The sequence below is a fragment of the Peromyscus maniculatus genome, chromosome 5, assembly GCF_049852395.1.
Source record: "Peromyscus maniculatus bairdii isolate BWxNUB_F1_BW_parent chromosome 5, HU_Pman_BW_mat_3.1, whole genome shotgun sequence".
Taxonomy (NCBI): domain Eukaryota; kingdom Metazoa; phylum Chordata; class Mammalia; order Rodentia; family Cricetidae; genus Peromyscus; species Peromyscus maniculatus.
The window spans coordinates 42,686,239-42,701,838 of NC_134856.1; the positions used below are offsets into that span (position 1 = coordinate 42,686,239).

At 42.1% G+C, this 15,600-nt stretch overlaps 2 protein-coding genes across 4 annotated transcripts in view; one reads left to right on the forward strand and one right to left on the reverse strand.

The window, feature by feature from the left end:
- The window catches only part of Pkd1l3 (polycystin 1 like 3, transient receptor potential channel interacting), a 74,013-nt gene extending 69,510 nt beyond the window's left edge, over positions 1–4,503 (forward strand). The window contains exon 34 of the mRNA XM_076573597.1: positions 465–4,503. Within this exon, the coding sequence (XP_076429712.1) occupies positions 465–575 (111 nt within the window). The 3' untranslated portion in view covers positions 576–4,503. The remainder of the gene's footprint in view (positions 1–464) is intronic.
- Ist1 (IST1 factor associated with ESCRT-III) overlaps positions 1,043–15,600 on the reverse strand; it is a 63,066-nt gene continuing 48,508 nt past the window's right edge. For 2 of the 3 annotated variants that reach the window (XM_042277681.2, XM_006974122.4), the window contains 9 exons: positions 13,245–13,347; positions 11,933–12,113; positions 11,454–11,541; positions 8,658–8,741; positions 8,050–8,160; positions 6,348–6,560; positions 5,575–5,667; positions 4,086–4,134; positions 1,043–2,316 (listed from right to left, as the gene is read on the reverse strand). In XM_042277681.2, coding sequence (XP_042133615.1) covers positions 2,123–2,316; positions 4,086–4,134; positions 5,575–5,667; positions 6,348–6,560; positions 8,050–8,160; positions 8,658–8,741; positions 11,454–11,541; positions 11,933–12,113; positions 13,245–13,332 — 1,101 coding nt within the window. In that variant the 5' untranslated portion in view covers positions 13,333–13,347 and the 3' untranslated portion in view covers positions 1,043–2,122. The remainder of the gene's footprint in view (positions 2,317–4,085; positions 4,135–5,574; positions 5,668–6,347; positions 6,561–8,049; positions 8,161–8,657; positions 8,742–11,453; positions 11,542–11,932; positions 12,114–13,244; positions 13,348–15,600) is intronic. The other variant, XM_006974124.4, reaches the window with a different exon arrangement.

Sequence of the window (15,600 nt, forward strand, 5' to 3'; positions counted from 1 at the left end):
AGTTCCTCATGTTTGGTGACCCCCACCATAAAATAATTTTCGTTGCTACTTCATAACTGTCATTTTGTTACTGTTGTGAATTGTGATGTAAATATCTGTGTTTTCTAATGGTGTTAGGCAACCCTTGTGAAAGGTTCATTTGACCCCAAAGGGGTCACACCCCACAGGTTGAGAACCACTGCTTTAATACAGGTATGGTGGCACACATTTGTAATGCCAACATTTGGAAGTGGAGATAGAACTCAGAGTTCAAGGCCAATCTGGGTTACAAAAGTTAAGACACCATGACATAATGTACATTTCCTTTAGTGGCCTCAGTTACTTTCCTAGGAAATCAAATCGTCAAGACATAAACTGGTCTCCAACCGGTTTACTATATTTATGGGGTTTTTGGAGGGGTACCTTTGGTACTTGCACCTACAATCTCGGGTCACTCACTTTTCTCTCTGTCTTCAAATACTCAGAAAGAAGCTACACTGACAGATATGTTACTACAAAAGCTCTCAAGTTTGTTAGGAATCCGAAAGCACCAGAATCCTGCCTCTGAGAAGCCTGCTGACAACACTGGGTATTGACATCTGTGTCTTAATCTCATTATTGCCTAGCCTAGCTTACATTTTACTGTATTATTGATAATACTTTACATTTCATGACAGAAGTGTAACACTTGGTGTTAGTGGAGAATCAAAATCCCATCGTCTCCATAACCTTGCTGATGGACTTCAGCAGTGTAATAAGGAGAATGATACGCTAAGTACATAGCACAATCCAGCTATACTGCCAACTAGCGGGTAACAGAATGCTCACCACTCATGCCAAGAGTGAGCTCAACTGCAGCTTACTAAAAATAGAGTAGCAGGCAAGCAAATTCATAGATGCTATCTGAGCTCAAGTCCAGGGATGGAAATGAGCCCCAACAGCTCCTGACGCCTGCAGTCCTAAGGGAGAGGAAAGTGAAGGCTGGATCTGGCTTACACACTAATATGAGTCACCTGGGTAAAATATTCTCCACTAAAATCCATTCATTTGACCAACACTAGAGAAAGCAGGACATGGGATCTTTATTAGCAGCTACTGAGCTATGAGACAAAACGATCAAAAACAGTTGCTTGAAACAGGTATGTACAGAAATATACATAAGCAAAAAATCTCATCTTCCAGTCCCAAAGCTAACCTCTTGGGGAAGGGTGGCTTTGGCTAGGGGCAAAGAAGCATATGTTACCATAATAAAGAGTCATATCCACCCAGGAAAGCAGTGAGCTACAGCCACATGACACTAAAACTTAAGATATCAGTTTGTAAAGATTCCCTTAATCATAAAAGTTTTCAAATGAAAACGTATCCCTCCTTTCCTGTAGGCTTCCAGCTCTCTACCCAAGAGACTTGAGTACTTCTATTAAGGCAACTGGAAGCCCACCCGAGGCTTGGATAGAGACCTATGTTTTCCACCTAACATGCTATGAGAAAAACAAATTCCTATAGTGCTGCTCTTTCCTAAAAGGGAAACACAGCACTCAAAATAAAGCAAAAGGCCACAGAGGGCTCCCTGAGAATCCAGTAGAACTAAGAGAGAACTTTTCCAAACAAACTTTGCAACTGGATCCAGGTGGAACAGTGCCCTGCAGCAAGGAGTAGTGTATAGGTCAATGAGAGGCCCTGCCTCCAGGAACCGTGACAGTGGCTTCCTGAGCCATCTAACTCATTTGAGAAAACACATGGCGGCCATGATTCTCTACAATCACCCCCATGCAGAGGGATGCATTTACAAGTCAAGGTTGAAACACATCATAGGGTACTCTCTTCCATGGTCCAGCCATCTTTGGCAACTCTACCCACAATACTTCTCACTCCTTTGGAAATGGAATGGCCAGGAGAGAACCAAGGATCCATGTGACAGAAAGACAGACAGGCAAACACAGCCACCAGAAGCCAACTGCTCCAGCCACAGTCTCTAGCTGTTAGTCTCTTAGTGTCACCAGAGAACTGGAAAGCAACACGATTGGTAGAGCAGCAAGAGAGCCCCAAGGAAGAGTGCTCAGTGATGGTTAACAGATGAAACGGAATTGCATGGAGATTCACTGTTACAAGAACTGTTCAGTCTCAACCTCCTGGTTTAAGAGACCTATGTTTTCTTTTTCAGTTCCTCAAATCTCCGAGAAAGATCATCGAAGTCTATGTCTTCTGATGCTGAGGTACTGGCTCCAGCAGAAGCAGTTGGGAGTGTGTCTGGCACAGACGGCAACTCTGGCAGTACAAAGTTGTTGTAATTATCCATGGGTCTCGAAGGGGGCTTTGCAGGAGCTTCTGGCTTGGGTCCTAAGTAAATCAGGGCCAAGAGCACAATGTTACAAATAGCAGAGAAATTACTCAGCCATCCTTTGACAAAACTACCACCCAAAACCCCACAATCCCTTTGGCAGAGGACAGAAAAAGATCAAACTGGAGAGGCTGGGGATGCAGCTCAGTTAGCAGAGTATTTGCCTAGCATACACAAAGCTCTTGGTTTTACCCCAGCACTGCACACACTGGGTATGGTGGTTTATGCCCATCATGTCCAGCACTGGGGAGGTAGAAGCAAGAGGATAAGGAAAGCCAAGGTCATGTTAATACTGGTACTATTTGATGTAATAGTCTAGTCTGTATTAAGTCTTCCAGTTTGCTTTTTTTCTTCTCCTTCTTTTTCAACGCTGGAGATCAAATCCAGGGACTGGAACATGCTAAGCAAATGCCCCACCACTGAACTCACGGCCCCAGCTTCCCAGTGCTGGAATGAGAGATGCACCACCACACCCAACTTCTCCCATTTTAAATGTGCTTTCTGTGGTGCTAGCAGCACTTCAGTTTTTAACTTACTGAACAACTGCATAAACATGCTTACTTTATGAAAACTCACCCTTATTGTTTGTGCTGTTTTGCCCTGTGTGCTGGCTAGTTTATATCAACTAGACACAGCTAGAATCATTTGGGAAGAGGGAACCTCAACTGAGAAAATGCCCCCACCAGACTAATGAGAGGCCCAGCCCAGTGGGGCAATGCCTCCCCTAGGTGGGTGGTCCTGAGTGGTATAAGAAAACAGGCTGAGCAAGCCAGGAAGCTGAGCAGGTAAAGAGCATTCCTCCATGGCTTCGGTTCCTGCCTCCAGATTCCTGCCCTAAATTCGACAATTTGGACTATGATATGGAAGTATAAGCAAAATAAACCCTTCCTCCTAGAGTTGCTTTTGATCATGGTGTTTTATTGCAGCAATAGAAACCTAACTAAGACACCAATATGTTACTTCAAAAAACAGCTGGGTAGAGGGCTAGAGTGATGGCCCAGTGATTAAAAGCTCTTCAGAGGACCCAGAACCCACATGGCCACTCACAACAGCCTTAAATCCAGTTCCAAAGGATCCAATACTCTCTTCTGGTCTCCAGGGGTGCTGCATGCACGTGGTACATAGACATACATACACCATATACACAAAATAATAAAATGTTGTTTGGTTTTTTTTAATTAGGGAGGGATAGAGAGATGGCTCAGCCATTAAAAGCACATGTTACTCTTCCAGAAGTCCCAAGTTCAGCTTCTACCTTATATCAAAACCACCTTTCAAGCCAGGCTTGGGGCGAGGGGGCATGCCTTTGATCCCAGCACTTGGGAGGCAGAAGCAAGTAGATCTCTGAGTTTGAGGCCAGCCTTGTGGTCTACAAAGTGAGTTCCAGTACAGCCATGGCTACACTGAGGAACTCTATCTTGAAAAACCAAAAAAAAAGAAAAGAAAAACCACCACCTAACACTGCAGCCCCAAGAGAGTTCTCCAGCCTCCAGAGACCTGCATTCACATGTATAAACCCACATACATATATATAATGAAAAGTAATAAAAATGTACTTAAAAAAACTTAGGTGACTAAAATTAAACACAGAACTGGAAGATTGGGGCTAGCAAAAATATTTTATGTTTTAAAGCAAGAAGTCCTGAGTTCTGTGTTAGACGCATTCTATTTGAAAAAGGACATGGTCCTTGGGTGAATGTCATGGCCATGGAGAGAGGAATAGTGAGAGAAGAGGATTCAGCAGCATGACGTTTTCTGAAACACTCACCAACAATCTGTGCAGAAGAAACATTTTTATCACCATTAATGTCATCAACCTGTAAAACACAGATTGTTACCAAAGGAAAAGACTATGAAAGGCATCTCTAGACAAAGTACTAATACTGGTACCAGCTCCTAGTTTTCCAAAAGCTAAGCTGTTCACCAAAAGCAACAGAATTTGCTCCTAGGAAAATGCCTCCTAGTCTCTCCACGCTTCTCTAAACCACATGGACACCATGCCAACCTCTGAACTGCTAAGCAAAAAGAGAGAGAAGTCTTACCACACTGTGACACTTTTCAGCTTCCAGGCAAAGCAAACTAGTAAATCTATAAGAACCAAGGCCTCAAGGACTGATGAAGATCCACCTCATTCCACACACAGTTGACCATGTTTTAATACATGGAATACTAAAACGTGAGAAAGACTCAGTTCCAGGAGAAAACACATCAACTAGAGATGAAAACCAATGGGAAGAATGATAAGCAAACTAAGGATAAGGGAGAGCTTCCTAGGTGAGCAATTTACATAGCAAATCCCATACCAACTTGTTTTCTAAGTAAACCATAGGCTGGAAACAGCTCTCAAAGCCATGTATATGAGCCATATATATATATATATATATATGCAAGACTGGCAGAAAACAAGTAATTGTGAAGCAGAGCTGCTGTTACAAACAGTTCAAGACATCTTTACTACATGAGCTATTTATGCAATTACCCCAAACCCCTAAGCACTAGGGACTGCACCTAGGGCCTGCTACATGATAGACACACACCTGGCCACTCAACTACTTCCCAATGGTTTTTACCCTTTATTTTGAATCAAGGTCTTATATTTGTGATCTATCTACTTCAGCTTCCAAGCTGCTAAGATAACTGACCTGTGCCACAGGTTTACTCTATGTAAGTTTTAACTGTAAGAATAAAATGTGAAACCAACACTACAGGCCAAAATCGACTAACTAGACACTTTTGTTTAAGTCAAATACCATTACTATTCTTCCCCATGAATATTGAAAATTTAAAATAAAAAACTGATGCTTTAATATATCTTAATATCAAATTATACAGTAGCTCAATGTGATTCTCAGACTAGTTAGTAAAACAAATATATCTAGATTAAGTGCTCTAGTAGGGCACTACAACTTTCTTTTTTACTTTTTTTTAGATAAGCTCATGTAGTCCAGGCTGACCTTGAACTCCTGATCCTCCAAAGTGCTGAGACTATAGGCATGTGCCACCATGCCCATATGAGACTGTAACTTCCTAAGAGCAGCTCCTTCCTGATTCCTGGCCTCAGTGCTGACATAGCATGCCCACCACAAATGCCACCAACAGCGCTCCCCATCTCCAGGGCAGTATGAAAGCAACGAAGAATCCCAAAGCAAGAGCAAGACCCATACTAAGTTGATCAAAAGTTTGCCTTCCCTGTTATCATTTTGCTCTCTTCATGGGATTCACTCTCCTGCCGTTTATCAAAGAGCTCAGGCACTTACAGACTCATACGATGGGGGAGTTGCTGGTATCTGAGGTGGGTGAATGTTAGGAAAGGCCTGGTAAGTCCCCACTGGCAATCCACTGAAATCCGACTGCAAGAGAAAAGCAGTATCAGAAACACTGCTCCCAATCTGTAACTTCTGTATGGGATGGGAAGAAATATGTGTGAACACACACACATCATGTATGTATGTATATATTTAAGCTCCTCATTATGTATGTATGTATGTATGTATATATTTAAGCTCCTCAAAGCAAAGAACGGCTCAAAAGGACCACATGTGATCAGAAAGACTGAACGTTTAAAGACCTACAAGGGTTATTCCTCAAATTACCACATCAAGTGCTTCAGTGTCTGTCTCCAAGGGAAAAAATTGAATCATCTTCTTGTTAGAAATAACCTACTATAAAACCAACATCCTATCAACAAAGGTTTTTCAGCCTGGTAATAAAGGAAAGTTTACTTTCAGAAACAAAACAAAAAACAAAAAACTACTAGGATTACTGCAACAGGTACCCAGGTATTTAGTAACCTTTTCCTACCACTATCTTTAGATTTTTCTACTTCAGTACTTACAGCAGAAACCAAGGACTTTCCTCAATCTGATATTGTTCCTCAATACACATGCTTGGTTACTCAGCTAATACAAATATTCTTATTGTTCTGTATCCCTGGCAACTTAAAATTCCTCAGTGTGTTTACAGAGCCTCTATGTCCTCTTCTGCAACATTTTCTAAAGCTCATACTCACACTTTATATACACATACTTACTGGTCCCTTTGGCAGTGGATATGAGAAGGGAGCATTTGGAGAGGGCATGGGCATAGGCATGGGCATGGGCATGGGCATTGGCACTGTTCCATCAGGTCCACCAACAGGAGCTGTGAACCCGCCCCCTCCTCCTCTTCCAGGACCACCTTTCTTCACATCATCTGTAAATCCAACATCAATAAGGTCTGTCTCCACCCCAGCAGGAGCTTCTGCCTAAGAAAAAGACACAAGTACTTAATCCATGCCCACAGCCATGTTCCCTAAGAAGGTCTAAGGATACACATATAAGCATAAGTTGTTTACTCTGGAGTGCTCCCAACATCAGCACCTGCAGGGAGAGTGCAGGAGGTGGGGAGAACACTACACTGCAATGCTCCATCACAGCCTCAGATGATGCCCTAGGAAACAAGGGAATCTACAAAGGTCTCCAAGAGAAGGAAGAGGGCAGAATATAGAGTTTAAAACTCCCTGGTCAGATTGGGGGGGGGTGCCCCAAGAAAGCACACACAGGGCCAGTCTGAAGGAACACTCAGGTATGTGAGCTTCCACCCATTAATACTCCTGAGAGTTGGGGACGGGGAGACAGACAGATGGGACATACGCTGCTGCCTGTCCTGGGCGTGTTTGTGTGCTGGAGGTTTGGTTAGCATACGAGCTTCTACCACACCACACTAAACTGTTGAATCAGTTCAGGACAGAGAATTTGTTTTACATGTATCTCCATAGCTTTTTGACCACTACCTGCACATAGCACATATACTATGTAGTATAGTTGGTATTTTTTTACTCTTTGCTCTTTGTGGGCCTACCACCCAGCTCCCAAATAAATACTCAGAGACTTATTCTTATGAATGCCCAGCCTTAGCTTGGATTGTTTCTAGCCAGCTTTTCTTTGCTTTTTTTTTTTTTCCTTCCCAGTTTTTTCAAGTCAGTGCTTCTCTGTGTAGTTTTTTGGTGCCTGTCCTGGATCTAGCTCTGTAGACCAAGCTGGTCTCGAACTCACAGTGATCCGCCTGGCTCTGCCTCCCGAGTGCTGGGATTAAAGGTGTGCACCACCACTGCCTGGCTCTAGCCAGCTTTTCTTAAATTTTTCCACCCATCTTTGCCTCTGGGCTTTTAGCTTTCTATATACTATATGCCTTTCTTCTTACTCTGTTGCCGGCTATGGAGCTGGGTGGCTGGCCCCTGGCATCCTCTCCTTTTCTCCCTCCTCACTCTCTTCTCGTTCTCCTCTTTATTTTCTCTGCCTGGCAGCCTCGCCTATCTCTCTCCTGTCTAGCTATTGGTTGTTCAGCTCTTTATTAGACCAATCAGGTGTTTTAGGCAGGAAAAGTAACACAGCTTTACAGAGTTAAACAAATGCAACATAAACAAGTCTAACACATCTTAAAATAATATTCCACAACAATGTAGGTCTTGGGGTATTGCTATGTACAAGGGGATTATTGATTTCTTCCAGCTCACTGAAAGGCAAAAATAACATGCTTTTATGTTTCTGTCAAGCTTGTGCATTCTCAAGATGCCTTCATTCATTCAATCTCATGCTTTAAGTGCCTATGAGATTTGAAGGTATATTTATTGTTAAGTAAGAAAGTACTAGCTAAACAAAGGCTTACACATTCCAATTCAGCTAGTATAAATAATATACGCCCCCAAGAAGTCCTAGAGACTCATTTTCCTTTGTGCTCTGGCATAAACTTACCATGACCACAGAGTCAGGTTCATAGGGCACATTGTAATTCTTGGCAATTTCAATCAGGTATCTCTCCACTAGGATTTTGGGTGGGGCTTCTACACTCAGTTTGTGCATCAGCTGTAATAACAGATCAACATTAAGAAGCATCTATACAACCAGTCTAATCCTAACCTGTTTCTTTTTCAAAATTAGTTCCTCTCATTTCACTGGTAAAACTGGGGAAGATAAGAATAAAGATCAACTACTTTTTTTTTCAGTCAGGGGCACATTACAGGACCCATGCTCTTCTCACACAGTCTAGCTATGTATGAGACGGGTACCAAGAAAAGATTCAACACTAATGCCTTCCCTGTTTCAGTCATCCAACCCTTCTTTCCACTTTCCTTCCTGCCTTCCTAACTCACAGAAGATGAAAAAGAGAAAAGCAAGCACACAACCAGGTGTTGGCAGGGAGAGGACCAGACTGCACTGCCGGCCACAGTTGCCCCTGACCTTCACTCTACTGTAAAAGACATCCCTCGACTACCTCAACCATGCACCTGCACAACTCAAGCCCCCGCTGGTAATAAAACTACCTGTCCCACTGGGTCCTATTTACGAGGTACATTCATTACCCTATCATTCACAGTCCCGATCTGATTGGTCCTGCACAATTTGCCATACTCCTTGCTATATTTAGCACAGAGCTGATCAGCAACCTACAAAAAAAAGAAAAGAGAAGAAAAATTATAAGAGAAACCACTTCCATAAACAATTTCACACTTCCTATCACCATAAAACATATCTCCATGACTGGGTTTGAAATAACAATGCCTATAAAACCTTGGTAAGTATACATTATTTATTCATCTACCCAGAAAGCAACAACCTAACTCCAAGCACTATTGTTAAGAATGATAAATACTGTAACTACAACAATGAGTTGAGCAAGGTGGCATATACCTGTGATCCCATTCAACTAGGGAGAGAGAAGCAAGAGGATTAGTTCAAGGCTAGCCTGGGCTACATGAGACCTTTTCTCAAAACTCCTCTCCCACTCTCCAAAAATAGTAATATGATGATAAATGAAAATAGACACTATTCCTACTTTTAGAGAGTCTTATAATCTCTGTGTAAAATAATATTAATAATAAAAAAATCCAATAAGGTCCACCTGCAGTTAGGACAAACACTACTAAAGGAAGGTAGGTACACATGCAAATCAGACCTGAGCAGAAAAGTGAGATGAGGGTGCCTCTGGAGAAAACAAATGGTTTGTCAACATTTGGAAGATAATGAGAAGTTAACTAAGCAAAGAGCTGGGTACAGTACCATGTCTCTGTAACCCCTAATGGGAGGCAGGAGGAGGAGCCCTAGGAGTTTGAGACCAGTCAGGACTACATAGTAAGAAACAAAATAAGTTAACAAGAATAGAAAGAGAATTGTTCTAGGAAAATGTGTAAAGGTCTCATGGGGCTAAATATGGTCAATACACAACCCTGAAACAAAGTTAGCGAGCCTATAGTGTGGAACCCAAGAGTACTGCAACAACTGAAGATGGGCACAGGGAGTTAGACAATACAAACCGTGGCACTGTGCTTCTATCATAAGAACAATAGAAAGCTACCACAGGGGTTTAAAGCAAGGAGTTGACTCAACACAGGATTTGTTACCTTAAAATGTTTTAATTGTGTGCTTTACAATTGTGTAAGAACTGTTCTGAGTCAGGTGGTGGTGACACATGCCTTTAATCCCAGCACTTGGGAGGCAGAGGCAGGTGCATCTCTTTGAGTTCGGGGCCAGCCTGGTCTACAGAGTGAGTTCTAGAAGAGCCAAGGCTACACAGAGAAACCAGTCTTAAAAAGCAAACAAAGACCTGTTCTGGCTTGTGTAGCACAGGCCTACCATCCCAGCACTTGGAAGATAAAGGCAGAAATATCAGGAGTTCAAGGTCACTTTCAACTACAAAACAAATTCAAAACCACCCTGGATTACATGAGACCCTATCTCAAAAAAATGAAAACTGGGGCAGATGGCTCAGCAATAAACAACATCTGCTATGGCAACTCACAAGTGCCTATAACTAGGGAAACTGACATCCTCCTCTGGCCTCTGCAGGTACCAGGCATGGACATAATGCACATACACACATGCAGGCAGGAAAACACTCATACACATAAAATGAAAATCTAAAAACAAAACAAAAAATGTTCTAGAAATGGATGGAGCTCAGTGATAGAGCAGCTGCTAGTGTGTGTGAGGCCCTAGTTTAACCCCTGGTACCACAAAAACAAGATGCTAGAGAACAAAATGCTCTCCCATGTATATAAATAAGATTAAGTACTATAACAAGCAAATATATGTGCGTATAATATGTGTAAGGTTTTCTACCTGCCCCCCTTCTTTGTGAGACAGGGTCATGCGATGTAGTCCAGGCTGGCCTTTACTCATGCCCTTTCGCTTCAGCCTCCAAGTACTGGGATTATATGTACAGACCACCACACCCAACTAAAAAATAATTTAAGAGAAGCCAGGCGGTGGTAAAACACACCTTTAATTTCAGCACTAGGGAGGCGGAGGCAGGCGAATCTCTGAGTTCAAGGCCAGCCTGGTCTACAGAGTGAGTTCCAGGACAGCAAGGGCTACACAGAGAAACCCTATCTCAAAAAATTAAAAAAAAAAAAAAAAAAAAAATTAAGTTCGCACGTAAATCTGCCTTTTAGAAAGTTGTTCAAATTCTCAAAACAATGTTCTATGCCATAAAGGTCTGAAAAAGAATAACCACTTAACAAAGCCTATTTCAAAACTAGAAGAATAAGATACCCAGGTAAACAAACAGACTTACTTACTTACTTATTTACTTATTTACTTATTTATTCATTCATTCATTCATTCATTCATTCATTCATTCATTCATTCATTCATTCATTCCAAGGCAGGGTTTCTCTGTGTAGTTTTTGGTGCCTGTCCTGGATCTTGCTCTGTAGACCAGGCTGGCCTCAAACTCACAGAGATCCGTCTGGCTCTGCCTCCCGAGTGCTGGGATTAAAGGCGTGCACCACCACCACCGCCCCACCAGACTTTTTTTTTTTTTTGGTTTTTCAAGACAGGGTTTCTCTATGTAGCTTTGCGCCTTTCCTGGAACTCACTTGGTAGCCCAGGCTGGCCTCAAACTCACAGAGATCCACCTGCCTCTGCCTCCCAGGTGCTGGGATTAAAAGCGTGCGCCACCACCGCCCGGCTAGACTTTTTTAATAATATCAAAAACTATAAATGCTGGGCATGGTGGTACACACCTTTAACCGCAGCATGCAGGCAAAGGTAGAGAAAGGTAGATTTCTGTGAGTTCCAGGCCAACTAGAGTGACACAGTGAGACCTCGTCTAAAACAAACCAAAGTCTACAGACATTACAGAAACCGATTGTACTTACTATTTTCAACTCAGCCACTTCTGACTGAAGCCGAGGAGCAGCCCAGATCAGTGTAGACACAGATTCAGCCAGACCAGAATCTAGCTCTCTAATGAAGAAAAAAATATATGTAATTTAACATGCTTTAAAACCAACAAAATCATAGTTTATCACGTACCAGATGACCTCCAAAGTTATCTCACAAACTATACTGGCTCCTGGCAATTGGCATTCTAGCCTTTTCAGTTCCCGATTTTGCTTTTGGAGAAACAAAACTAAGTGACATGCCCAAGTCCACAAAACCTCACACAAGCCGAACCAAGACTCAAACCTCGGAGACTGGATTCAGATTCTGTTTTCCTTTCACTAATAGGCAAAAAGATCCTTGGGAATGTGAAAGTACCTCCTAGTGTTAGCTGCTGCAGATACATGTAGACTGAGATAGTATTACTCCATTCTCAAATTCCAGATTCATTTAGCTATGAGACAAGATATCTTACTTCATAGACTGGATCAGGCCAAACCGAGCCAGCAGCAGATCACAGTACAGCTCCAGGATCTCCATGGCCTCCACGAGGTAGTCCTCCCGGATAATGTGCTCCACACGGATGCGTGCTCGCTCATCCTTCCCAGCAGCCAGATAGTCAGCAATCTCCTTCCTTGCTTTCTGAGCCAGTTCCGCTGGAACACAAGCCCCATTCCAGTCACACAGCAGTGATACACTGGAGCCTGGCCAGTTGGCAGACCTCCACCCAACAGACAAGACTGAGAGATTCATGCTGTAATCTATAGTAACCTAGCTCATACTCCTGACACATCTACTCTCATCATAACTGCTCTAGAATTCCCCACCCTACATAGATGGAACTATAATAGAGGCTGACATCTCCAACTCAGAAGCCATAGTTAAGAAGGATAGATACTTAACTATCCCACAATAGTTGCTAAGAATCCAAGAAGGGTTGGTTCCTGGATACCCATGGATACCACAATCAGAAGGCTCAAGTGCCTGGGACATATAAAATGGTACAGAATGTGCAGATTCTTATGCTTAGCCTCCTATATACTTTAAACCACATCTAGATTACTAATACAGCATAATATAAATGCTATGTAAATAGCTGTTACAATGTATTATTTCGGAATAATGACAAGAAGTTTGTACATACTCAATATATATGCATTTTTCTCTCTAAATATTTCTGATCAGCATTTATTTGAATGCACAGATGTGGAACCCATGGATGCAGAGATTACAAATACAGAGGGGTCAACATTACATCCCCTTCAGTGAGGGTTTAAAAGGAAATGGCCTCCAAACAGAGTGATACCATTAGGAGGTATGGCCTTGCTGAAGGAAGTGAGTCACTATGGAGGCAGGCTTTGAGGTCTCATATTCTCAAGCCACACCTAGTGAGACAGACCACCTCCTACTACCTATCAAGAAGTAGGACTCTCAGCTCCCTCTCCAGCACCATGTCTGCTGGCACACTGCCATGTCTCTCCATGATGACAATGGATTGCACCTCTGCCGGTTAACCACCCAATTAAACACTTTTCTTTATAAGAGTTGCTGTGGTCATGGTGTCTCTTCACTGCAATAGAAACCCTAACTCTGCAACAAAGTGTTTCAATTTAACTATATACAAGAGGCAGACATGGATCCTAAATGCAAAGCTATGAGAAAGACTCCATAGTACTAGCCTGAAAGATCCAGCTTGGGATGCTGGTAGCTGGCTTTAAAAAAATAATAATAATAAAAGTAGGGGTGGGGTGTGGGGGAGGGGAGACACAACAGGACACAATACTCACTTTTTTTTTTCTCCAACAGTTTAAGACGATTTATGACTAATCTCAAATTGACTCGTAAGCGCTCAGCTTTGAAGCCGGAGCCCAGCATGCTGTCCTGCTCCTCCTGGAAAAAGCAGCAGCACCATGAAGAGTCCACATTAGTTCAGGAAACAGCACTACTTAGAGGTGGACTAGTAATACAAACCAGAGTGGCTTCCTTCCTTTTTTCTTTTCTTTTTCTTTTTTTCTTTTTCTCTTTTTTTTTTTTTGAGACAGGGTTTCCCTGTGTAGCTTTGCGCCTTTCCTGGAACTCACAGAGATCCACCTGCCTCTGTCTCCCGAGTGCTGGGATTAAAGGCGTGCGCCACCCCGCCGGGCCTCCTTTTTTCTTTTTAAGGCTGGGAATTGAAGCAGGGCCATGTGTACACTAAGCACATCTCTACCACTCAGCTATCCCCTCCCCCATTGTATTTTTCTAATACAATGACATGATCTAAACATCTTGTTTACATATCACTTTACCACTGTTCAAAGAACTGATTCAATAGGAATAAGTGGATATAAAATCTGAAAGAATCTGGTGACAGATAAAATTAGTGTGTAGGTATTGGCCATAGGAATAGGGTGATGAAAAGACAAGGAGGCCAGGCATGGTGACACACACCTTTAGTCCCAACACTCAGGAAGCCAAGGCAGGCAGATCTCTGTGAGTTTAAAGCCAGCTTGGTCTACATGAGTTCCATTGACAGCCACTGCTACAGAGACAAATTATCTCAAAACACAAAACACAAACAACAACAACATCAAAACAAAGGCAGGAAGTACTCCTATTTAAAAATAGATAGATAGATAGATAGATAGATAGATAGATAGATAGATAGATAGATAGAAAGGAAGAAAGACTCTCAAAAATGGTGATCTTTTTAAAAAGATTGACAAAGTTAGAGCCAAATTCAATACATGTTAATTTCTCAAATATTGCTACTAAATTTGAGCCTTTGAGAAAAATTACTGTCCAGTATCACAAAAATATCATTAGCATCTACTCAGGCACAGAGAGTTCTTTCTACCAGGGAGGTGAGGAATACACGCAGGAACCTGCTCTACAGAATTCTACAAGAGAGCACTATTTACCAAGAACCGCACTGACAGCCATAACAGTCAGCATAACCACCAAGGGTGTCAGCTGTGCATTGAACACTGCATATTCTGTCTCAGGACAGTACAATTTCTACTTCTCAGTTTTATTTCTGGGCTCAAAACTTTAAAACAATGTAATATCCAAGTAGAAGCTAGATCTGACAAAGTAACCAAGGAAGAGACAAAGAAAACACACAAAACGTACAAACACTAGGACTAGTATTTGCCTGTGTAAAAAGCACTTTCAGAAGATAACAGGATATACTTCCTTTTGTGAAATTGCCTCAGGAAAGCTTCATACTACATTGGATAACTTGTATGTCACAAATAACTTTCATCCATTATGCTGAATTATGTTCAATCCGTCCAACAAGTGTCAGACTTACGTGTCAGACTATATTTATTACGTGTCAGACTATAGCTAGATACTGGAAAATAACGAGTATAAGTACACTCTCTGCCTCTTACAAGAAAATTATATTCTATTGAAGAAAAAAAAATAGTTAAAATCCAGCTATAATGGTGTTTGAAAAGGACTATAATTCTAGAGTCTCACTTGGGAGTGACTGGAGACATCTTGCATTGTCATAACCGGAGGGGAAGCTATTGCCAACCAGTGGGTAGAAGCCTAGGACGCCATTAGACATGTAAGAATGAACAAGACAATGTCCTTACAAGATTTGCCCAAAACCTCAACAGAACTAAGACTGAGAAACCTATTGTAAATAAACAACCCCACATCTTAGGACAATCACAATGGAAAGTTCTTCAGATAGCAAAGCCTAAACTGTGTCTGTCCTAAAGAACAAACCAGACACTTGTAAAGGGGAGTGTAAGCCTGATGTGGTGGTACACGTTGACAAAAACCTCCCAAGCCCAGGGAAGTGTATGTGTAAAATCCCAGGTTCCAGAGAACAAGGTTTCTGAGAGTTAGACTCCCAATACTCTAGTAGACTATGTGTTGACAGATTCAAACAGCATCCATATTCTCAGGCACTCATAAGCAGAGATGGATAGGAAGTAAGAAAAAAGAAAAGCATTAATAACTACTATCATTTACTTTCTAGTCACCTGCACCAAATCAGCCAGCAACTACGGGTAGAACTAAGAATAAAACTTAAACGGAAGCCACGAGTGGCATCTGTAGCTCTAAATTCTGAAGAAAGAGGTGGAAGGATTCCTTGAGTCTTAAGAGTTCCAGCCTGGGTGGACTGACCAACTCTGCAACTACCCAGGC